At 38.9% G+C, this 25695-nt stretch overlaps 1 protein-coding gene across 1 annotated transcript in view; it reads left to right on the top strand.

Annotated features, from left to right (window-relative positions):
- Positions 1 to 11024: 11024 nt before the first annotated feature.
- The window catches only part of CERS3 (ceramide synthase 3), a 95913-nt gene continuing 81242 nt past the window's right edge, over positions 11025 to 25695 (top strand). The window contains exon 1 of the mRNA XM_060293443.1: positions 11025 to 11197. Coding sequence (XP_060149426.1) covers positions 11025 to 11197 — 173 coding nt within the window. The remainder of the gene's footprint in view (positions 11198 to 25695) is intronic.

Below are 25695 nucleotides of genomic sequence, written 5' to 3'. Positions count from 1 at the left end.
AAACTGAGACTTGAAGGATAAGGAGGAGAGAGTAGGGTGAAGATGGGTGAAAAGAGCATTCTAGGCAGAAGGAATAGTCTATGCATATGCCCTGAGGCAGGAAAGGACTTTCCCTTCTGCTCTAAGGGTCATAAAGCTGACCGGCTTGCTTGTGGGATCACAAAGTGAGGGGAAGGGGATGCACAAGTGAGCCTGGAAAAGCAGACAGGGGTCCAGTGGTCCAGGGCCATGCCACAAGCTTCTCACTCACAGAAGAGTGCACACAGGGGGAGGAAGGTAAGCGCTGCCTCCAGACACAGCTGGAGTTTGTTTTGGGCAATAAGCCTCAGGCAGAGCCATCCCCAGGTGGGGTTTCTTCTGCACACAACAGCAAATGGTGACCCTGCCTGTGCTTTTCTAGGAATTAAAACTTCACTGGCTCATTATTTGAGTTAGGAAGGGGATATTTAAGTTAGGAACCTAGATCAAGGCATATTGTGAAGTCTTATTATAGAGCCAAGAGAAACATGGCCTGAAGAGAACAGCACCAGGGGAGAGCCTTCGCTTGAGGGAGAACATGACCCCGTACAGATGCCAAGTGCCTTGTTGGCATTTTAGGGGTTTATTAGTTTTGCTGGAAATTTTTCCATAATGTGTACTAACAATGAAAGAGTATTGTTCTAGTAGAAAGTGATAGCTGGCTCATGGGGACATTAACCTATGCTTTGGAATCAGTGGAAGTAAAAAGGCAGAAGCACATCTTCCTAAAATCTCAAGTCAACTTTTACTCTATAAGCAAACTCTATATACAGTATTAGAAGGGGAAAACGAGAAGGCCCTTTCTTCTAATTTCAATTTCAGAGGCCTTTTTGATTTGCTCCATATAACTTAAGCTTTTGTTAATTAGTGTTAGAGTAAGCACATAAAGTTTGTTGGACTTTTCCATCAAGTCAATCAGGATTAGAGAATGAAGGATTGGCCAGTAGGAAGAACTCTAAAGAGTATAGGAATCACAGCTATAGGAAGCAGTCACGACCCCTGGGGCGGAGATACAGTACACAAGGAAGAGGCCTCCAGGGCTGATGTGCAGACCCTGATGAAGAGGGCACAGAGGGGTCGCTATGGAAAACCAGCAGAACTGGCTGGCTATGGAACTAGCCCTCAGAAACTTGCGGGAAATCTGCCCTCTAGGGTGCTGTTCATCGGGAGGTGTCTCGCTGGAGACACTCTGGCCACAAAACTCCCCAGGAAGGTGCTGGTGGATTCTGCTGGCTGATGGGGGCTGCTGGAGGCTTCACTGGGAGTGCACCAGAGCCAAAAGCGAAACTTCTTCCTCCTGCAGCATCTCTCCACTACTCCCTACTTGGAAAGGTCCTGGGCCAGCTGGCAAAGGAAGTAGGTAAAGGGACCAAAGGGACCAGACTTATTTCACAGAGCAGGCAAACAGGGTCAAAATCTAATGACTTACATGAAATAGAAGTTTATTTCTCTTGTACATAACAGTTCAGATATGGGTGGACCAGGGCTAATGTGCTAATTGGCTTCAAAAATTGCTCCAGTTCTGTCATCCCCATTTCCAGCTGTCAGGAAGGAAGACAGAGAGAAGCCAGGACATGCAGCTTGGTCTTTAGGGAGATTACCCAAATCAGTTCCTACTCCTGTGTCATTGACCCAGACATGGTCACGCATGGCCGCACCTAGCCGTGATAGAGGGAGGTTGGGAAATGTTGCCTCGTGTGGCAGGGTAGCCACATGCCAGGTTAAACTGGGGGTGGGGGGGTGGTGTCTGTAACTAAAAGGCAGAATCAATGGATACTTAGGACATCCCGACACCCCTCAACGGCATCTTTGAGGCAATACCATGTTTCTGCTACAGATCTTCTGAAATTTTCTTTTTCATTTCTAAATCTGTTCTGAATTTCTTTGAGGCTTTAAATTGGTATAATTGTAAAATGCAATATGAGGGAATTAAAATTGTTTTTATCTTGTTGTAAGTTAATTACTTCTTTACATAAAGTATAGGGGTTTTTTTTTTCCTTCTCTTCAGTTTTCTAAAGTTATAAGCCCAGGCATTTATTATATTTTTATAAACTAACTTAGTCATAATAAATATCCTTCAGAGTTAAGTTGCTCTGTCATTTGCATTGTCTTATCCATTTGAAATGGCACAACTCAAAATGCTTTCAGAATTGGAAGTTACAGCTGGCTCAGTCCTTACACTGTTCACAGGAAGCAAGTAGCTGCTCATGTTTTCTTTTGTGTTTTATTTTAAAGGCATAAACCAGTTCTTTTGGTTGAGTTAGTAGAGTTAAGGTAGACTAAAGTTAGATAAACATGTTTACCTGACCTCCTACACCAAATTTTAAAAATTGTTCTCCAGCTAACGAAAATGAAGTTGTACATAGTTATCAATAAATTAGATATAATTTCTGGCCATGGTGTCATGCCTTTATTGTTCAAAACTCCATTCCAGCCTCAGTAAACCCTCCATCAGTTCATTCAGCAAGCACTTGTATAGTGTCTACTGTGTGGCAAACTTTGGGTATACAGTAGTGTATGAGCCACGCAAAGTCCTTGCTCTTCTGGAGCTGACTTTCTCTTCACCAGAGAACCCTGGCCCCTCTGTAATCCAGCTGGTCACCCAGTCACAAAAACGCTCACCAACTCTCATATCCTCCAACCATAATAATACTCAGAAATTGTGAATACTGATTCAAGAGTGTCTCTCACTGCATTGCTCAGGAATATGCCTTTACTTCAATTTAACTTGTTTTCCTAACTTCCCATTTCTCATCACCATCCTCTATCTGAGAGATATTTTCTGTTCTGTAGAGATACTTTCTTGTCACTCCCCTCCGTCCAAGAGATATGTTCTGTAGAGTTATCTTCTAAACTGATGTGATGTTTACAGTAGGGATTAGATGGATAGTTACCAGAAGCTGTCCAAAGACTCAGCCTGACTTGGAGTTCTTACCTCAGCAATAGTTAGAGTACCACATTTTTTCAGTACTTTACAAAAATGTTGCTTCAAATAGTGATAAACTTGTAACCCAGATAATTTTATTTCTTCAAGTACTAAGGTCAGATTTAATGGTGTGTGTCTGAGAAAGTGGCTCAACAGGCTTCCTTCACCCTGATGGGTTCTGTATCCATGAGGTCAGAAAATAATGAGTCATAAAAACCTACATTCATTAGATTGTCTTCCTGCAAACTACTGGTAGCTGGAGTTGAAAATAGGGTTTAAAATTTCCACAGTATTAGTGGGAAAACACAGCTGGGCTATGATGCCACCTCCATTACTGAACTTCCCCAAAGTAAAAAGAAATAACTGCAGGTACTTTTCTTGTAAATATTTCCTATTTTTAAAAATAGCTTCAGATTCTTTTATATAAATAAAAATTGTAGTTCCTTCAGATTTTTTTTATGTTAAGTAGGAATTTCAGTACTTAGAGAATGTACGAAGGATGGGAAAAAATGGAGTTTGAGTAGCTGATGATAAAAAAGGGACTGAGAATGGCCAAGGAGTAAATGAATACGTTTGCTTCTGAGAGAACACTAAGCAGAGACTGAAAAGTTGTCAATACGGTTGGCAATTTTCAGTTGCCAGAAAGGCCTAGAGTTCAGCCAAATGAATCAAGATGAGATATGGGCTATGAGTTTGATGTGGGAGTCAGTGAGCTTCTCAGAGTGTTCAAAAGTGACTGAGTCACAGGCAGGGCTCCTGAATGACAGATTCATTGTTGCAAATGCTCAGGATTTTTTTTTTTTTAAGAGCAGTAACTTGTGGGGTTTTAAAAACACAGGTATCTCTCCATCTCAATATTTTCTAATTCTCTTTCCATCTGAGGATTGTTTAAATATCACAATAGTTAGTTAACACAGCATACAGGTACTGTTCCACTCACTGTGTGAATGTTTGTCATTCACCAGGCATCTTTTTAAGGCTGAGTCAGGGAAGCCAGCAGCCTCTGTTACACTGAACAACCAAAAAACCCTTAAGTAGTGACTGAGTGCCACTGTCGCATTTGAAATGTAGGCGGAACAGGAGCAAAAATGGGAGAGAAAGAAAGAAAAGGGGACCAACAAGTGCCCATTGTGGGCAAGATGAGCTCGAAGGCTAACCAGAGGGAGAAACTGACAGATGCTACAGGCTGCCAGTCCCTCCTCAGTTACTCAAGGGAGTTCCTGCTTCCCCATTTAAACTTTAGAAGGAAATCCTAAGAACAGGCACTTCTGCTAAATTTAAGGTCCAGACAGCTGAATTGGAGCTGTCTGTTTCTCCTGAAGGAGAGTGGGGAAAATGCTAGGTGTATCAGTCAGTGCTCTTGATTGTAAGCAATGGAATCCACCTCTTTCTTACTACCTTAAACAAAAGGCTTCACTGAAAGTGACTCACAGCACCAGGTCTGATGGACCAGACCTGGACCACAGTAGAAACCAAGAGACTAAGGTGATCAGGAAAGCCAGGAAGCTGAGAGATGACAACTGTGTTCTCAGCAGCAGTAGCCTAGGCAGAATGCCATCTGCTGCTGATGCAGCTCGTCCCGGTCTGGTCCAGATTCAAAGTCCTGAGTAAAGCTTCCATTTTGCCAACCCCAGGCCATCCCAGGTCAACTGCTAGCAGATGGAAAATTGTCCATCTTGGCTTTCACAGTGGGAAAGGCATGGTACCAACTCTACACACATTGCTGATTTCCTCTGCTACTAGGAGGGCTGAAAGCTGGGCTACCTCTAGAACAGCACGTCCTGTACACTAGAGTCAGGGAAAGATGACTGTAAAGGATGCCAGAGGTCCTGGAACAGGCTTGTGGCCTTAAGACAGCTACTGAGAGGCTAAGAGAATGTGACTTGCTTCTTGCTACTAGAATGAAATGGCAGAAAAGAGGAGGAGAGTGCCAGTCCCAGTTCTCTCTCTGCTTAGCCCTGGATCTCATCTTGAGAGCAAGTATGGTAGAGAGGCTGGCTGGAGGGTTAGCCTGGATGAGTAAAGCCCACTGCCCAGAGCTAGACTGTTGACCTGAACACTCTATACCGAAGTCTGTCATCTGAGAGAGCCATTTCTCCTTCAGAGGAGTTAGTCTGTTTTTACTTTTTAAAGCATGAAATTTTTATTTTCTCCCAGAAAGCCATTAACTTCAAAATCATGCTGAAGTCTGAATCTGGATATAGTCTTTCCTTCACTATTTATTTTTCTGGGTTCATGAACACAATCTTTTTTTTTTTTTTTTTTTTTTTGGCTGCACCACACAGCTTGTGGGATCTTAGTTCCTTGACCAGGGAGCAAACACGCGTCCTTGGCGGTGAAAGTGCGGAGCACTAACCACTGCACTGCCTGGGAATTTCCCGTGGACACAACCTTGACTCAGGTGAATTTGGGAGGTAAAACTCAAGACCCTTAAATGAGATGATAGGAAGCTTTAGCATGAAGTTCAGGCTGAGTCATGGATTAAAAGATATAAAAGTTAAAGAAGGATGAAGCTGAGAAGGAGACTTTTATTTATTTATTTTATTAAAAAATTTTTTTAACATCTTTATTGGAGTATAATTGATTTGCAATGGTGCGTTAGTTTCTGCTTTATAACAAAGTGAATCAGCTATACATACACATATATCCCCATATCCCCTCTTGCGTCTCCCTCCCACCCTCCCTATCCCACCCCTCTAGGTGGTCACAAAGCACCGAGCTGATCTCCCTGTACTATGTGGCTGCTTCCCACTAGCTATCTATTTTACATTTGGTAGTATATATAAGTCAGAAGGAGACTTTAACTTTTTTTATTTTAGATATAACTCACATACCATAGAATTCACCCAAAGTGTGCAATTTAATGTTTTTTTAGTATATTCACAGAGTTGTGCAACCAGCACCACATTCAATTTATGAACATTTTCATCACCCCCAAAAGAAACCCTGTACCCATTAGCAACCACTCCCCACTTCCCCCCACACCACCGTGTACACCCTAAGGAACTACTAAACTACTGTTTGTCTCCCTATATTTGCCTATTCTGAACATTTCACATGACCGGAATTATACAATATGTGCCTTTTCTGCCTGGCTTCTTTTACTTAGCATGTTTTCAAGAGCCATCCATGTCGTAGCATGAATCCTTTCAATTCTCTTGAGTATATACCTAGGAGTAGAATTGCTGGGTCATATGATAACTCCGTGTTTAACATTTCAAGGAACTGCGGACTATTTTCCACAGCAGCTGCACCATTTTACTTTCCCTCAAGCAATATATGAGGGTTCCAATTTCTCCACATCCTGCCAACATTGTTATCTTTTTGATTATAGCCATCTTAGTGGGTATAATGAAGGATATCTCTGGGTTTGTTTCTTATTTGCATTCCCCTCATGGTTAATGATGTTGAGCATTTTTCCATGTGCCTATTGGCCATTTGTATATCTTCTTTGATGAAATGTCTATTCAAGATCCTTTGCCCATTTTTAAATTGGGTTATTTGTCCTTTTATTATTGAGTTCTAAGTGTTCTTCATATATTCTAAATACAAGTCCCTTATCAGATATATGATTTTCAAATATTTCCTCCCATTCGATGGATTGTCTGTTTTTTTTTAACATCTTTATTGGAGTATAATTGCTTTACAATGGTGTGTTAGTTTCTGCTTTATAACAAAGTGAATGAGTTATACATATGTTCCCATATCTCTTCCCTCTAGCGTCTCCCTCCCTCCCACGCTCCCTATCCCACCCCTCTAGGTGGTCACAAAGCACCGAGCTGATCTCCCTGTGCTATGCGGCTGCTTCCCACTAGCTATCTATTTTACGTTTGGTAGTGTATATATGTCCATGCCACTCTCTCACTTTGTCACAGCTTACCCTTCCCCCTCCCCATATCCTCAAGTCCATTCTCTAGTAGGTCTGTGTCTTTATTCCCTTCTTGCCCCTAGGTTCTTCATGACCTTTTTTTTTTTTTCTTAGCTTCCATATATATGTGTTAGCATACGATATTTGTTTTTCTCTTTCTGACTTACTTCACTCTGTATGACAGACTCTAGGTCCATCCATCTCACTACAAATAACTCAATTTATTTCTTTTTATGGCTGAGTAATATTCCATTGTATATATGTGCCACATCTTCTTTATCCATTCATCTGTCGATGGACACTTAGGTTGCTTCCATGTCCTGGCTATTGTAAATAGAGGTGCAATGAACATTTTGGTACATAACTCTTTTTGAATTATGATTTTCTCAGGGTATATGCCCAGTAGTGGGATTGCTGGGTCGTATGGTAGTTCTATTTTTAGTTTTTTAAGGGACCTCCATACTGTTCTCCATAGTGGCTGTATCAATTTACATTCCCACCAACAGTGCAAGAGGGTTCCCTTTTCTCCACACTCTGTATATGGATTGTCTTTTAACTTTCTTGATGGTATCCATTGAAACACAAAATGTGTTAATTTTGATGAAGTCCGATTTATCTATTTTTTATTTTGTTGTTTGTGCTTTGGGTGTCATATGCAAGAAGGCTTTGCTTAACCCCAGGTGTTGAAGATTTACTCCTATATAATATTCTAAGAGTGTTATTATTTTAGCCCTTATATTTAGATCTGTGCTTCATTTTGAGTTAATTTTTGTATGTCCTGTGAAGAAGAGATTCTTAACTCTTTTGAAGCAGCAGTAATTGATGTTTGGTGGCAGCACATGAAGAAAGAGGAAATAGTGTAGATTTTTTTTCTCAATTTGAACTACATATACCCGGGGGCCACCCTTAACTTCTGAGTTCTTTCTCTCTCCCCATATATGTTTTTGGTTGTTTGATATTAAAGTTATTAGGCTTTCAACAAATCTTTTTTCATTGCTTGCATATTATTTAGCGTGGCAACCCCTATATAACCATTGTAAGCTGTTTATTTAGTTATATTTCACACTGGACAAAATAATCTTTACTGCCTGGAGTTACATTTTAGGAGTGAGCAAACTATTTTGTATAATGATTATTATAATAGTATCAAAACTAACTCACTGCCATTGCTATTTGTTCCCTGAGTCATAGCCTATTAAATTTGGAGCTAATATAGTAATGAACATGCTAAGGCAAACTTTTAGGAAGAAATAGACCTCCCCTTGCAGGAGTAGGTCGTTCTGACGCAGTGAGGGACACAGGCACGGTACAAGGTTTGTCCGTTACAGGAGAGACTCCCGTGACCTGGGCTCATTTCTAAGATCTGTAGGAATTTTGAATTTTAGCTGTAGTCTCACTCAAAGAATTGTGCCTGCTCTTGTTCTGACCCAATCCGGCTGTGCACTTCAATGCAGATTTCCTCTCTTAATTCCCTCTTTGGTTAGTTATGTCAGATGGCCCAGGCAGCCAGGCTGGAATCCTCAGCTCCCTTGCCAAAGTGTGTTAATTCTTCCTTCCTAACAACTCTTTCATCAGTTCTCACTGTCTCCTCCCTAGTCCAAATCCAGGTCAGTCCTGGCTCAGTTGTAAGCTCCCTGAAGTCTAGGATCATCCCTTTCCTTTCTGTAGACCCAAAGACTGATAGGAAGTATTCAGTAAATATTTCCTGATGATCTTTATTCCACCATATTTGCACAATTTTGCGACTGTATTAATGCTACTTACCCTCCTCCAGGGTAGAAGTTACAGTAAAATGATTAATACATGAAAAAGAAGGCAGCCCCTCTCCTTCTCCACACAAGGCTTGCAGGTGTGGGTGTGACCAGTTTCCTGCTACTTTGCACGCACGTGTCTCTGAGCAGCAGATGAGAAATGAAATAAAGTAGGGAATATCTCACCATGGTTAGTTATTTGGTTTTGGTGTGGATTTTTCTGAAGCATATTGATGTCCACACTCTGGAATTCTTCTTCATCTGAAATCAGAAATCTGTAATGCTGATACTCCACTCTGATCCTCATCTCTGATTGAGTCTTTCCGCTCTCTTGGGTCCCACTTCCAACAGACTTGTTCTTTGGCCTCTGGTCCCTTGAGTTTTGTATTTTTTTCCCTCCTTCTCATTTCTTTCTTGGCCTCTCTTTATTCTCTACCCAGTTTAGATCTCACGTGTAATCTCATAAATGGCGTGATCAGCAGGTTCAGCTGCCTGATACCACTGCTCTCTGCAGCTTCCAATTTCTGACCATATTTAGTGCTTCAAACTCCTAATTGCTCTTCAGTCTTCCTGTGTCCTGAAATGTACTCCATATTGCTGCCAGAGAGCAGCCATGTGTGTGCCTGGCCGAGGGTTCTGGAGGCTGAAACCCAGATCTCATTCTGCTGGCAAGAAGGGCTGTGTCTGCCCAGAGGGGACACCATCCTGTAATCGACACAAAGATACCACGTGGGCTCTCAGAGGACCTGGCTGCCCAAGCAACCTTTCTAAAATATCTGATTATTTTATTCCTCTGCATAATACTCTTCCTGGGTTCCATTGGTTAAAGCCCAAGCTCCTTAGCCTGGATTGCAGACACTCTGTGACCAAGTCTGAACTGTCTCACCAGCCATTTTTTTTTTTTTTAAGAAGATGTTGGGAGTAGGAGTTTATTAATTAATTTATTTATTTTTGCTGTGTTGGGTCTTCATTTCTGTGTGAGGGCTTTCTCTAGTTGTGGCAAACGGGGGCCACTCTTCATCACGGTGCGTGGGCCTCTCACTATCGTGGCCTCTCTTGTTGCGGAGCACAGGCTCCAGACGCGCAGGCTCAGTAGTTATGGCTCACAGGCCTAGTTGCTCTGCGGCATGTGGGATCCTCCCAGACCAGGGCTCAAACCCGTGTCCCCTGCATTAGCAGGCAGATTCTCAACCGCTGCGCCACCAGGGAAGCCCTCACCAGCCTTTTGATGAGAGTTACTGTATGATTTATTACCCAAACTGGGACACTTATGAAAGGAAGGGGCACTATTATTAATTATGCCAGGACAATAAACCGAGACTCTGGGCACTTGTGTGTGACCCAGCATCCCACACCTTGGATTCTTAGGCTGTGGTGGAACCACACTGCTGGTGGTGTTCCATGGGCACGTGGTATTTACAAATCAAGAGGTTTTGACAGAGTTATTTTGACCACCCTGCTGTGAATCTGTGGACGTTTGACTTCTTTGTCTGATTAACTGTTAAAGGATTACATCAAAACATCCTCAAGGTCAAAATGTCAAGATTAAAATTGTCATAGCCTAAATGATGAGATTGGAGCATCTAAATGTTCTTCTATGTTTCTGGTTACTTGATCAGTGTACTTTCTCTCCTTAAAACTTCTATTCCCTCTTTCCCATTTTCCTGCCTTTCTCTGGTTTACTTCCACTTACCGTTTAAGACATCTTGAACTTTGTTCAATATCATCTGCTCCAGTGGGCTTTCCCGACGCATCTTGGCTGGGCTCAGTGCTGGTCACCTTGTTCCCACAGCACCCACTACAAACCTGTTTCATTGTACCTGAAAAAAGTGTGTCAGAGTCGTCTGTCAGGCCTGCCTTGCCCACAGAATATAAGGTGCTTAAGGCAAGAACGCTGTCTTTTTAATCTTTGCATCCTCAGTGCCTAGCACAGGGCTTGACAAATAATAGAATCTCTGTAAATATTTGTTGACATGGACTAATTTGAATTCTTTATTGTAATACAAAGTTAAATATGCTTGCCCTTTATCTCCTGGAGAAGTTCTTAGGATACTAGCGAAGGTTTATACATACTTGGAACTTTCATGAGGTTGGCCTTTGGCATGTTGAAGTTGTAGAGATTATTGTTAGATTAATTTTCATATGATAGAAACATATAAGAGGAAGACACATACCCATAATATTAACACATGTTGTGCCAAGAGTGTGAACAGTGGTGTATTAAACTTCAGTTTGCCATGCCACAGCCGAAATTCTTCTGAGAGTGTTGGCAGAGTAATTCCTGTTTAATGTAATGAAGCTCCATGAAGCCCGGTAAATAATAGTACTCCGTTCTGTTCAATAATAGTACCCTGTGTTCTAAACTCTCGGGTTTAGGTATTTTGATTAAAGGTGTCAATGTTGTCTCAATTTTAAGTATTTGTTCTATAAATCTAATGTATTCTTTTTCCATCTCTCTAGAATGTTTCAGATGTTTAAAGAATGGTTTTGGTTGGAAAGATTCTGGCTTCCTCCAACAATAAAGTGGTCAGATCTTGAAGATCATGATGGACTCGTCTTTGTGAAACCCTCTCATTTATGTATGACCATTCCATATGCTTTTGTCTTGATAATTATCAGACATTTTTTTGAAAAGTAAGTAGTGTTTGTATGTCTTTCCTCCCCATTCCCCTTCTTTGCCCCACCTCTAGAATAAAGAATTTTGGTAAGATTCTTAAAGAATGTGTTGTTCGGAGGTCACCACTAATGGGCTACAGGTTCTTAGGGGAGTTCATGAAATTAAATGCACACTAAATATTATCTAGACTGAACAAATAAAAATTAGAAACACAATCTCCTCAAGTACATTAGTTTTACAATGAAGAAAATTGAGATCAAGAGAGGTTAAGGATCACAGAGCTTATTAGTGTCAATGACGGTACAAGAACTCAGCTTATGTTCCATGTACCATGTTGTCTGACAATGGATATGCACCCCCATGTCTTTGTTGGCAGTATTAGGGGAGTGTGACTAGGGGATGCATTATCATTTTAGAATGCCTATAAAATAGCAAAAATGGCTCATTAAAGACCAAACTTAATATTGCTTTATAGCATAGTTTACTTTAAAGGTTTATTGAAAGTTTTAATAGCAGACCTTCATTCCAAGGTATAAGGAAATCAAAGAAAAATATCAATTTGCTTTCTCAGAAAAAGTAAACTTCTTTTCTTTTTCTTAATTTAATTTAAATAGATATTACCTCCAACCTTCTATTAAAACTGTACTAGTGTTATGTTAACTGAAGATAAATGTTCATCTATAATCTCTGTAGTTGTCTCTATTTCAAAAAACTGTTATTAGCACATTAATTTTTTTGGAGCAAAAACAATATTCAAATGTCAAGATTTGGATAAACTTAAGACAAAATCTGATAAAGATCATTTTGTCCAAGACTAACTGTAATGCAGATCACATGTTTATAACCATTTGCAGGGTCCTTATCTCAAGAGTTAGTTTGACCAACTCTGTTTCATGGATTGTCCAAAAGGTTTTTGTACAAATAACAGCTTCACTTGGGCCAACAATGTGCTATTGCTATTGGGAGGAAAAGAAAGCCCCTCAATACCACTAAGCTCTAGCTGAGAACATTTGAAAATGTTCTCCCTTTTTGACAGTTAATTTTACTTTTACTCACATGTTTGGATTCGTCAAAGAATGCCTAAATAAAGTAGCATTGTGCCACTGCACTTCCAAATTAGCAAATTACTCTGCTGTCCTGAAATACTTGCTTTTCTTGCAGTGTCTGGTGATCTTTGAACTTGTCATCCAGGTCCTCTACTTATTTGCACTGCAGATTTCCTACTTTTTGGTGGACAGATCCATTTTTAACATTTTGATCAGATAGTGAACTAGAAAAATTTTTGTTTGCCAAAGCAGCATAGTTGTGGAGGACCAACTTGTTATGCCCTGGTCTTGGCCTCTCCAACAATTATCAGGAAGGAATCCAATCTTCTTTTAATTCCTAGGACCATTCTTGCTTCTTCTCAAGGGGTTAAGTATAGTCTTTTGTAACTCCTTACAACTTTAACTACCAATTACTCACGCTTAGTTTTTTCCATCCCATGACACTACAGAAAACTATGTGTTGCTCCACTAATCTCATATCTCTCTTTTTTTTTCATATTTCTTTTAATGCAATAGAAGGAAGGAAAATTTAACATGGGAGCAAGATCATGCTTTTTGAAGTATAAGTTTATATTTTTTCAGGGCTTCTATATCATTTGCCTTAGACTAAACCACTTAGATCATAAATAAAATATTACTTACACCTTGCATTTGAATAGAAACTTATATTTTAAGAGGTACAGAAAATCATAAGTGGTGTGATCTCAGTCAAGAAAATGAGAGGTAAGTGAGATGGCCAAGGTCACATGGTTAGTATGTCGGGAGTAGATCTGGGACTTTAACCCCCATGGTATGACACCAGGTTCAGGGTTGCTGGGTTTTTATTTTCCCCTGTACCGGTACTTCTTGGACTTTCACAATGAAATACTCCTGGTGGCAAAAGAGAGTAAATTAATATCCTTTGGGAGTATAGAAGACATGGCTTAAGGGAATGATAGCAAATGTGAACTTTTCTTAACTATCAAAAATTCGTATAAATTTGACACAGTGTTTCAGCATATCCTATGGTATATGTATCACAAGAATGCTTCCTTCTTTTGTCCTGGACTGTGTTTGTGTTACACCTCCTCATTCTAGGAAGTGACCAGGAGTTGTGATTTGGCTGGCTTATTTTTATCTTTTAGTACTAACCAGGAGCCATTTAAGATGAGGAAGTAAGGGCTCTTCCCAGAAAGGAGTAGAGAGACAGATGGATAAAGAACAAACAAGTAGATCATTTGAAAGTGACTGACATTTGCTTTGTATTTAGAATTTCCTTTCCTTACAAGTTTTACCTTATGTTTTAATTTTTTTGGTGGGGAGGGGTCTAGAATAACAATTTCTAACTAGTATATCCAGACTCTTCTATACATTCTTTTTTGTGTCTGAAGTATGATTTAGAGAGGATCTAAGCTACTCAAATTTAAGCACTTGTGGAATAAGCACATTATCTCAGAGTAAATTATGGTCCTGGAAGAGCCCAAGGCAGGGATGGGGGTGGTAAAATCAGAAGGTAATCTTTTTGCTTTTACTTAATGGTACAATGAATAGATACCCCACCTCTACCATTTCCACTGAGCAACATGAGGGCATGATGGGATTCTTTAAAGAAGGGTAGGTGTAGCAGTTTACAGGAGTTGAAAAAGGATTGTTGCTAACCGTCTTCAATTGAAACAGTCTCAAAATAGTACATTGGACTTAAATGTTATCTGAGACTTGCATTACTTCAGATATTTTGTTCTCTCATATAAAACCCTCTGATTAAATCTGGTCAAAGAGCCTTTCAAACCTTAGGAAATGGGAGTCAATCTTAATGGCAATAGGCTATTGTTTCTGTTTAGGAGAAGTATTTAAACTTCACATGCTTTTTTTTTTTTTTGCGGTTCGAGGGCCGCGGGCCTTTCACTGCTGTGGCCTCTCCCGTTGCCGAGCACAGGCTCCTGACGCGCAGGCTCAGCGGCTATGGCCCACGGGCGCAGCTGCTCCGCGGCACGTGGGATCCTCCCAGACCGTGGCATGAACCCGCGTCCCCTGCATCGGCAGGCGGACTCTCAACCACTGCGCCACCAGGGAAGCCCTCACATGCTTAATATCAGCCTAGGCCTGCCTTCTTTTTTATTCTACAAAACAATATTGAAAAAAAAATATGTGGGGCGTAGTGCTCTGGGATTCCTTGGCTTTTGGCTCACAGGTAACTGATGTAGTGCTAAAGGAAGAGCGGGCTATGTGGGTGTCTGAATGAGGCCATCTGAGGGCTCAGTTCTGCAGTTGTAGCAAACCTGAGACTCATTCCCTGGTAATTAACCTAACTTTGAACCATTTACATGGGAGCAGAAGTTCACGTTCTCTTTTCTTCCTCTTGGACTTTTCCCTTCTATTCTATATCAATAAAATGAAAGTTCAGGAAATTTCATCTTAGTCTAAGGTCCTTCTAGAGCTAAGATCTGTCATTTCCCTCTTCAGTTCAGTTTATCAAATACTTATTGTGCTTCTTTATTCTCTCCTTTTTCAAAATAGGTTTTTAATTAAGTACCTATTCATATTTATTTACACTTACATAACATGAATTGATTGATTTTCTAGATTTCTTTGAAATGAAAGGATAATGCTAAAGTAGAAAACTGTACTTATATACTTCCTCTGTTCTACTGAAAATGTTATTTCTGTCCTTGAAGCCTGGACATGTTAACAAACAGGACCATTATTTCTCTTTTTTTTCTTTCTTTCTTTCTTTCTTTCTTTCTTTCTTTCTTTCTTTCTTTCTTTCTTTCTTTCTTTCTTTCTTTCTTTCTTCCTTCCTTCCTTCCTTCCTTTCTTTCTTTCCTTCCTTTCTTTCTTTCTCTTTCTTTCTTTCTTTCTTTCTTTTCTTTCTTTCTTTCATCTTTATTGGAGTATATTTGCTTTACAATGGTGTGCTAGTTTCTGCTTTATAACAAAGTGAATGAGTTATACATATACATATGTTCCCATATCTCTTACCTCTTGTATCTCCCTCCCTCCCACCCTCCTTATCCCACACCTCTAGGTGGTCACAAAGCACCGAGCTGATCTCCCTGTGCTATGCGGCTGCTTCCCACTAGCTATCTATTTTACATTTGGTAGTGTGTATATGTCCATGCCACTCTCTTACTTTGTCACAGCTTACCCTTCCCCCTCCCCATATCTTCAAGTCCATTCTCTAGTAGGTCTGTGTCTTTACTCCTGTCTTACCCCTAGGTTCTTCATGACATTTTTTTTTAATTCCATATATATGTGTTAGCATATGGTATTTGTCTTTCTCTTTCTGACTTACTTCACTCTATAAGACAGACTCCAGGTCCATCCACCTCATTACAAATAGCTTAATTTCATTTCTTTTTATGGCTGAGTAATATTCCATTGTATATATGTGCCACATCTTCTTTATCCATTCATCCTCTAATGGACACTTAGGTTGTTTCCATCTCCTGGCTATTGTAAATAGAGCTGCAATGAACATTTTGGTACATGACTCTTTTTGAATTATGGTTTTCTCAGGGTATATGCCCAGTAGTACAATTGCTGGGTCATAATGTAGTTCTATTTGTAGTTTTTTAAGGAACCTCCATACTGTTCTCCATAGTGGCTATACCAATTCACATTCCCACCATCAGTGTAAGAGTGTTCCCTTTTCTCCACAACCTCTCCAGCATTTATTGTTTCTAGATTTTTTGATGATGGCCATTCTGACTGGTGTGAGATGATATCTCATTGTAGTTTTGATCTGCATTTCTCTAATGATTAATAATGTTGAGCATTCTTTCATGTGTTTGTTGGCAGTCTGTATATCTTCTTTGGAGAAATGTCTATTTAGGTCTTCTGCCCATTTTTGGATTGGGTTGTTTGTTTTTTTGTTATTGAGCTGCATGAGCTGCTTGTAAATTTTGGAGATTAATCCTTTGTCAGTTGCTTCATTTGCAAATATTTTCTCCCATTCTGAGGGTTCTGTTTTGGTCTTGTTTATGGTTTCCGTTGCTGTGCAAAAGCTTTGAAGTTTCTTTAGGTCCCATTTGTTTATTTTTGTTTTTATTTACATTTCTCTGGGAGTTGGGTCAAAAAGGATCTTGCTGTGTTTTATGTCATAGAGTGTTCTGCCTATGTTTTCCTCTTAAGAGTTTGATAGTGTCTGGCCTTACATTTAGGTCTTTAAACCATTTTGAGTTTATTTTTGTGTATGGTGCTAGGGAGTGATCTAATCTCATACTTTTACATGTACCTGTCCTGTTTTCCCAGCACCACTTATTTATTTTTATTTTTTTAAATTTTAATTAATTAATTTATTTATTTTGGGCTGTGTTGGGTCTTTGTTTCTGTGCGAGGGCTTTCTCTAGTTGCGGCGAGTGGGGGCCACTCTTCATAGTGGTGTGCGGGCCTCTCATTGTCGCGGCCTCTCTTGTTGCAGAGCACAAGCTCCAGACTTGCAGGCTCAGTAGTGTGGCTCATGGGCCTAGTTGCTCTGCGGCATGTGGGACCTTCCCAGACCAGGGCTTGAACCCGTGTCCCCTGCATTGGCAGGCAGATTCTCAACCACTGCGCCACCAGGGAAGCCCACAGCACCACTTATTGAAGAGGCTGTCCTTTTTCCACTGTACATTCCTGCCTCCTTTATCGAAGATAAGGTGACCATATGTGCATGGGTTTATCTCTGGACTTTCTATCCTGTTCTATTGATCTATATTTCTGTTTTTGTGCCAGTACCATACTATCTTGATTACTGTAGCTTTGTAGTATAGTCTGAAGTCAGGGAGCCTGATTCCTCCAGCTCCGTTTTTCGTTCTCAAGATTGCTTTGGCTTTTTGGGGTCTTTTGTGTTTCCGTACAAATTGTGAAATTTTTTTTTCTAGTTCTGTGAAAAATGCCAGTGGTAGTTTGATAGGAATTGCATTGAATCTGTAGATTGCTTTGGGTAGTAGAGTCATTTTCACAATGTTGATTCTTCCAATCGAAGAACATGGTATATCTCTCCATTTATTTGTATCATCTTTAATTTCTTTCATCAGTGTCTTATAATTTTCTGCATATAGGTCTTTGGTCTCCTTAGGTAGGTTTATTCCTAGATATTTTATTCTTTTTGTTGCAATGGTAAATGGGAGTGTTTTCTTGATTTCACTTTCAGATTTTTCATCATTAGTGTATAGGAATGCCAGAGATTTCTGTGCATTAATTTTGTATCCTGCTACTTTACCAAATTCATTGCTTAGCTCTAGTAGTTTTCTGGTTGCATCTTTAGAATTCTCTATATATAGTATCATGTCATCTGCAAACAGTGACAGCTTTACTACTTTTCTGATTTGGATTCCTTTTCTTTCCTTTTCTTCTCTGTTGCTATGGCTAAAACTTCCAAAACTATGTTGAATAAGAGTGGTGAGAGTGGGCAACCTTGTCTTGTTCCTGATCTTAGTGGAAATGCTTTCACTTTTTCACCACCGAGGACGATTTTGGCTGTGGGTTTGTCATATATGGCCTTTATTATGTTGAGGAAAGTTCCCTCTATGCCTACTTTCTGCAGGGTTTTTTTTAATCATAAATGGGTATTGAATTTTCTCAGAAGCTTTCTCTGTATCTATTGAGATGACCATATGGTTTTTGTCCTTCAATTTGTTAATATGGTGTATCACGTTGATTGATTTGCATATATTGAAGAATCCTTGCATTCCAGGAATAAACCCCACTTGATCATGGTGTATGATCCTTTTAATGTGCTGTTGGATTCTGTTCGCTAGTATTTTGTTGAGGATTTTTGCATCTATGTTTATCAGTGATATTGGGCTGTAGTTTTCTTTCTTTGTGACATCCTTGTCTGGTTTTGGTATCAAGGTGATGGTGGCTTCGTAGAATGAGTTTGGGAGTGTTCCTCCCTCTGCTATATTTTGGAAGAGTTTGAGAAGGATAGGTGTTAGCTCTTCTCTAAATGTTTGATAGAATTTGCCTGTAAAGCCATCTGGTCCTGGGCTTTTGTGTGTTGGAAGATTTTTAATCACAGTTTCAATTTCAGTGCTTGTGATTGGTCTGTTCATATTTTCTATTTCTTCCTGATTTAGTCTTGGCAGGTTGTGCTTTTCTAAGAATTTGTTCATTTCTTCCAGGTTGTCCATTTTATTGGCATAGAGTTGCTTGTAGTAATCTCTCATGATCTTTTGTATTTCTGCAGTGTCAGTTGTTACTTCTCCTTTTTCATTTCTAATTCTATTGATTTGAGTCTTCTCCCTTTTTTTCTTGATGAGTCTGGCTAATGGTTTATCCATTTTGTTTATCTTCTCAAAGAACCAGCTTTTAGTTTTATGGATCTTTGCTATAGTTTCCTTCATTTATTTTTCATTTATTTCTGATCTGATTTTTATGATTTCTTTCCCTCTGCTAACTTTGGGTTTTTTTTTTCTTCTTTCTCTAATTGCTTTAGGTGCAAGATTAGGTTTTTTATTCGAGATGTTTCCTGTTTCTTAAAGTAGGATTGTATTACTATAAACTTCCCTCTTAGAACTGCTTTTGCTGCATCCCATAGGTTTTGGGTCGTCGTGTCTCCATTGTCATTTGTTTGTAGGTATTTTTTTATTTCCTCTTTGATTTCTTCGGTGATCGCTTCGTTATTAAGTACTGTATTGTTTAGCCTCCATGTGTTTGTATTTTTTACAGATGTTTTCCTGTAATTGATATCTAGTCTCATAGCATTTTGGTCGGAAAAGATACTTGATACAATTTCAATTTTCTTAAATTTACCAAGGCTTGATTTGTGACCCAAGATATGATCTATCCTGGAGAATGTTCCATGAGCACTTGAGAAAAGTGTGCATTCTGTTGCTTTTGGATGGAATGTCCTATAGATATCAATTAAGTCCATCTTGTTTAATGTATCATTTAAAGCTTGTGTTTCCTTATTTATTTTCATTTTGGATGATCTGTCCATTGGTGAAAGTGGGGTGTTAAAGTCCCCTACTATGAATGTGTTACTGTTGATTTCCCCTTTAATGGCTGTTAGTATTTGCCTTATGTATTGAGGTGCTCCTAGGTTGGGTGCATAAATATTTACAATTGTTATATCTTCTTCTTGGATCAATCCCTTGATCATTATGTAGTGTCCTTCTTTGTTTCTTGTAATAGTCTTTATTTTAAAGTCTATTTTGTCTGATATGAGAATTGCTACTCCAGCTTTCTTTTGGTTTCCATTTGCATGGAATATCTTTTTCCATCCCCTCACTTTCAGTCTGTATGTGTCTCTAGGTCTGAAGTGGGTCTCTTGTAGACAGCATATATATGGGTCTTGTTTTTGTATCCATTCAGCCAATCTGTGTCTTTTGGCGGGAGCATTTAATCCATTTACATTTAAGGTAATTATCAATATGTATGTTCCTATTCCCATTTTCTTAATTGTTTTGGGTTCGTTATTTTAGGTCGTTTCCTTCTCTTGTGTTTCTTGCCTAGAGAAGGTCCTTTAGCATTTGCTGTAAAGCTGGTTTGGTGGTGCTGAACTCTCTCAGCTTTTGCTTGTCTGTAAAGGTTTTAATTTCTCCATCAAATCTGGATGAGATCCTTGCTGGGTAGAGTAATCTTGGTTTTGGGTTTTTCTCCTTCATCACTTTAAATATATCCTGCCAGTCCCTTCTAGCTTGCAGAGTTTCTGCTGAAAGATCAGCTGTTAACCTTATGGGGATTCCTTTGTGTGTTATTTGTTGTTTTTCCCTTGCTACTTTTAATATGTTTTCTTTCTATTTAATTTTTGACAGTTTGATTAATATGTATCTTGGCGTGTTTCTCCTTGGATTTATCCTGTATGGGACTCTCTGTGCTTCCTGGACTTGATTAACTATTTCCTTTCCCAGATTAGGGAAGTTTTCAACTATAATCTCTTCAAATATTTTCTCAGTCCCTTTCTTTTTCTCTTCTTCTTCTGGAACCCCTATAATTCGAATGTTGGTGCATTTAAGGTTGTCCCAGAGGTCTCTGAGACTGTCCTTAGTTCTTTTCATTCTTTTTTCTTTATTCTTCTCTGCAGTAGTTATTTCCACTATTTTATCTTCCAGGTCACTTATCCGTTCTTCTGCCTCAGTTGTTCTGCTATTGATCCCTTCTAGAGTATTTATTTTATTTATTTATTTATTTATTTTTCTGCAGTACATGGGCCTTTCACTGCTGTGGCCTCTCCCTTTGCGGAGCACAGGCTCCAGACGCGCAGGCTCAGCAGCCATGGCTCACAGGCCCAGCCAGTCCGTGGCATGTGGGATCGTCCCAGACCGGGGCACGAACCCGCGCCCCCTGCATCGGCAGGCGGACTCCCAACCACTGTGCCACCAGGGAAGCCCGATCTAGAGTGTTTTTAATTTCATTTATTGTGTTGTTCATCGTTGCTTGTATCTTTAGTTCTTCTAGATCCTTGTTAAATGTTTCTTGCATTTTCTCTATTCTATTTCCAAGATTTTGGATCATCTTTACTATCATTATTCTGAATTCTTTTTCATGTAGACTGCCTATTTCCTCTTCATTTGTTAGGTCTGCTGGGTTTTTATCTTGCGCCTTCATCTGCTGAGTGTTTTTCTGTCTTCTCATTTTGCTTATCTTACTGTGTTTGGGGTCTCCTTTTCGCACGCTGCAGGTTCATAGTTCCCGTTGTTTTCGGTGTCTGTCCCCAGTGGCTAAAGGTGGTTCAGTGGGCTGTGTAGGCTTCCTGGTGGAGGGGACTAGTGCCTGTATTCTGGTGGATGAGGCTGGATCTTGTCTTTCTGGTGGGCAGGTCCACCTCTGGTGGTATGTTTTGGGGTGTCTGTGGACTTATTATGATTTTAGGCAGCCTCTCTGCTAATGGGTGGGGTTGTGTTCCTGTCTTGCTAGTTGTTTGGCATAGGGTGTCCAGCACTGTAGCTTGGTGGTCGTTGAGTGAAGCTGGGTGCTGGTGTTGAGATGGAGATCTCTGGGAGATTTTTATGTGGAGCTGGGAGGTCTCTTGTGGACCAGTGTCCTGAAGTTGGCTCTCCCACCTCAGAGGCACAGCACTGACTCCTGGCTGCAGCACCAAGAGCGTTTCATCCACATGGCTCTCTTCTCTTCGAACCTGCTAGGCACTGGTTTGGCCCAGACCTGCTGGGATCAGACGAGACCACATAATTTGTGCCGTACCTGCCAAGGAGCAAGTCTTCTTTAAATTAATGCTTTGACTGTAGATATGATCCTCATATCCACAAATATGCTATGGATATGTATTTTTATCCATTGTGTATACTTATCCACCCTTTATCTCTCACATGATTCCCTAGAGGGGAATGTTATACTTCGTTTGGCTTTGAGATTGGTTGTATTCCCTTACTGAATAAATCTTCTTTTCTTAATCCTGCTTTGCTTTTTTATTTTTGCTAATTTCTTCATTTCTAATATTTGAGGAGATAACATTGAGTGAGTGTGATTGAGAACCCTGCCATATTAAACCATTTTGTATTTGCGTTATTCTACTAGTAAAGACAGTGAGTGTTTTCTCCAATAAAAATTTTTAACTAGTAGGTTAGATAAATGACCCAATTCTGTTATTTATCCAAAATCCTGTCATATATGTTTTTTGAGTCTTTGTTAGTTTTAAGATCATCTAAGTTTTTGTTTTATTTGGAACTTTTATGCAGAGGGGGAGTTAATCATATTCCTTGAACCACAGCATGTCTTTGGTCTGTATTAGATCTCTTTTGATTGATTGACTGATTTCAATTAACTTTTTCATTAACTACCTTTTATCCTCATTTCCTAGTCCTGTTGCCATTCTTGCTGTAGGTATTTGATGGCTTTTTGTTTGTATAACCCAGTCAAACATGAGAATGAACATAAAGTACATGTATTGTTAGTTGACATAAATGGTATAGTAAGAAGACCTTCTTCCATATCTTCTTTTTTTTTTAATATAGCACTGTGCTTTATGATCTATCCACATTGCTCTGTGTACATATGGTGCATAATAAGTTTGTTTTTTATGTCTCTGAAATGTATAGGTCATTTTCAGGAGAACTTAGGCCATCTGGAAGTTGGATTGGCTTATATATGTTATCAGAGTATTTTAGGAAAATTTTTTTATTTTTATTTTTTTATTTTTGGCCATGCAGTGTGGCATGTGGGATCTTAGTTCCCTTATCAGGGATTGAACCCATGCCCCATGCATTGGGAATGTGGAGTCTCAACCACTGGACCGCCAGGGAAGTCCCTAGGAAAATTGTTATTCAACTCCGTGGTTATAAACAATGAATTTAAGGGTTAAATGATCATTCATAACTAAAATTTCCAGCATTTAATTAAACACAGAAACTTCTAAGTAAGTACTAGAATAGCCTGACCCGGCAGATAATGGAGCCTTTGTTAGAAATGAAGGAAGAATAGGGACATATCATGCTTTTAAAAAATCATCTTTACTGAGGTATGATTTACATACAAGAAAGTTCATCCAAAATTTGACACATTTTGACAAAAGTAAACAGTCATGTAACTATCACCACGATTATGATATAGGAGATTTCCATTGGCTGAAAACACCCCTGTACCCTATTCAGTTAATCCTCTTCCTACTTACTATCTCCTCACAATCACTAAAATGCTTTCTGTCAGTATAATTTTGCCTTTTCTAATATTTCCTATAGATGGAATCATATAGATTATAGTCTTTTGTGTCTGATTTCTTTCACTTAGCATAATGCTTTTGAGATTTTTTTCATGTCATTATATGTATCAATGATTCCTTGTCATTTCTGAGTAGTCTCAACATATTGATATATTGCAATTTATTATCCTTTAATTAGTTGATGGAAATTTGGATTCTTTACAGTTTTTGGCTATAATGAATAAAACTTCTCTGAATATTTGAATAGAAGAATTTGGGCATATGCTTTTATTTCTCTTGTTAAATTGCTAAAATGTTCTTCAAAAGACATTGTTAATGTATGTGTATCTATACAATAGATTATTTGGCAATAAAAAGGACTGAACTCCAAATGCGTCCAAATACCTTGATGTATCTCAAAAACATTAAACTCAATGAAAGAAGCCAGGCACAAGCAACCACATATTGTATGATTCCATTATGTTAAATATCCACAAAAGGTACAGCTATAAAGACAGGAAGTAGATTAGTGACTGCCTGTGGCATGATTAACAGGAAAGAGGGACTAACGTAAATATGTATGAGGTATTATAGTGGGATGATGAAAATGTTCTAAAGCTGACTCATGGTGATAATGTACAGCTTGGTAAATTTAATAAAAAAGAAAAAAATCACTGAGTAGTATACTTGAAAATGGTGAATTATACGATAGGTAAAAATGCATTAATTGTTATTTTTAAAAGATGTCAGTAAAATTAAAAGATAAGACAGACTAGGAGAAAATGTGAACAAAACATATATCTGATGAGGGACTTAAATTCAGAATATATAACTCAATAATATATTAAATTCAGAATATGTAACTCAATAATAAATAACTTGATTTTTTTTAATGGGCAGAATATTTGAGCAGAAACCTCACCAAAGGAGATATACAAATAGCAAGTAAACACATAAAAAGATGTTCAACATCATTAGTCATTAGCAAAATGCAAATTAAAACCACTACACACTGAAAGTTAACAAAAATGTCAGAGTAAGGGCCTCTGAAAATTTTCTCCTTCCTAAAATCAGAAAACTAGCAAAAACTGTCAAGATCAACTTTTCAAAATTTAGAATTAGTCAAAGACTTGCAGCAATCTGGAGAGTGTTATTTAAGAAAAATAGCTGACTGTTGGAAAGAACAGCAAGCTTTGTGGCATTTTAACTTGCCCTATTTCTGTCCTTACCTTTCTTCCTCTGTGATAGTCTTGAAAAACCAACAGCCGACAATTTCAGTGGAAACCAGCAGCCTGGCAGCCGTTGAAGGAAGCAGAACAGAGTTGGAGCTCCTTCAAAGCATCATTCCCAAAAAGCTGTCATTATCTGACCTGTCTAGTGGTTCCCTGGAAGGGCATTACTCACAAGCTGTCTTTGTTTGCCTTTTTCCTTGGGGAGAAGAAGGGTGCTTGTCTAAAACAATTAAATGCAATCGATTAACTTTGGAACTGCCTGAGGTAATGGATAGCAGTTGGGGCAAACAATAAACTAACAGCTTTTCTTTTTAAAGGATAAGCTGGGAAATGATATGTCCATAGGGGGTTTTGAAAAGCTCTGACTTATTCTTGGAAATTAGAAGACCACTTGAATTTGTAGAGCTTTGGGCATGCCCAGGGCCATCCACATGCTCAGGTAAGACCTTAGTAGACCTTAAGTTCTCACCTCTGGATGACCTTGAGGCTCTGTGCAAACAGGAAGTGAAGGCTAAGGCAGAGTTGCCCACTATCTTAGTGTTGAAGGTGTGCCCTGAAACATACACAGAGCCCCTTAGTAAACACTGGAAGACTTATTGGTTCCAGGCATTTAAGGAAATATCTGTCTAATCATTAGGAGACCACTAAGCTAACCTAATAGATACTTTAGTGCCCACACATGACAAAGAATACAGACTTTACAGATCAGTTCAAAAATGTAAACAAACAAATGGACAACAACAAACTCTGAGTATGGGGATAATCTGATTTCCAGAGTTGTCACATTATATTATTAAACTTGTCCACTTTTCAACAAAAAATTATAAGACATGCAAAGAAACAAGAAAGTATGGCCCATACACAGGAAAAAAACAGCAATCAATAGAGTGTCCCTTACAAAGCCTAGATGTTGGACTTCTCATTAGACAAGACTTTAAGTCAGCTATTTTAAATATGTTCAGAGAACTAAAGAAAACCATGCTTAAAAACTAAGGAAAGAATGAGAACAATGTCTCACTAAATTAAGAATATCAATAAAGAGATAAAAATTATAAAAAGAAATCAAATAGAAATTGGGACTTGAAAAGTACAATAACTTATATTAAAAATTCACTGGAGGGCCTTAACAGCATATTTGAGCAGGCAAAAGAAAAAGTCAGCAGTCTGAGGAAAAAAAAAAATGTAGAAAAACAAAGAGCCTCAGAGACCTGTGGGACACCATCAAGCACAGCAACATATGCATAACAGGAACTCCAGAAGAGGAGGAGAAAATGAACAGAATTGAAAATATTTGAAGAAATAATTGGCTAAAAATTTCCCAAAATTTGATGACAAACATTAATCTATATATCCAAGAAGCTAAACAAATTCCAAGTAGGATGAACTTAGAGAGATCCATATCTAGATACATCATAAGCAAAATGTTGAAAGACAAAGAAAGAATCTTGAAAGCAGCAAGAAAGGAGCATCTCATCACATAAAAGGGATCCTCAGTAAGATTGAATTGATTTCTCATCAACAACCATAGAAGCCAAAGGCAATGGGAGGACAAATAAAAAGAAAGAAAAAACTGTCAAACAAGCACAACTATCCTTCAAAATGAAAGAGAAATTAAGACATTCCCAGATAAACAAAACCTGGAAGAATTTGTTGCTAAGCAGACCTACCCTATGAGAAAT

This window comes from Globicephala melas, chromosome 2, assembly GCF_963455315.2.
Source record: "Globicephala melas chromosome 2, mGloMel1.2, whole genome shotgun sequence".
Classification (NCBI taxonomy): Eukaryota; Metazoa; Chordata; class Mammalia; order Artiodactyla; family Delphinidae; genus Globicephala; species Globicephala melas.
This window is presented reverse-complemented; position numbering and strand designations above follow the sequence as displayed.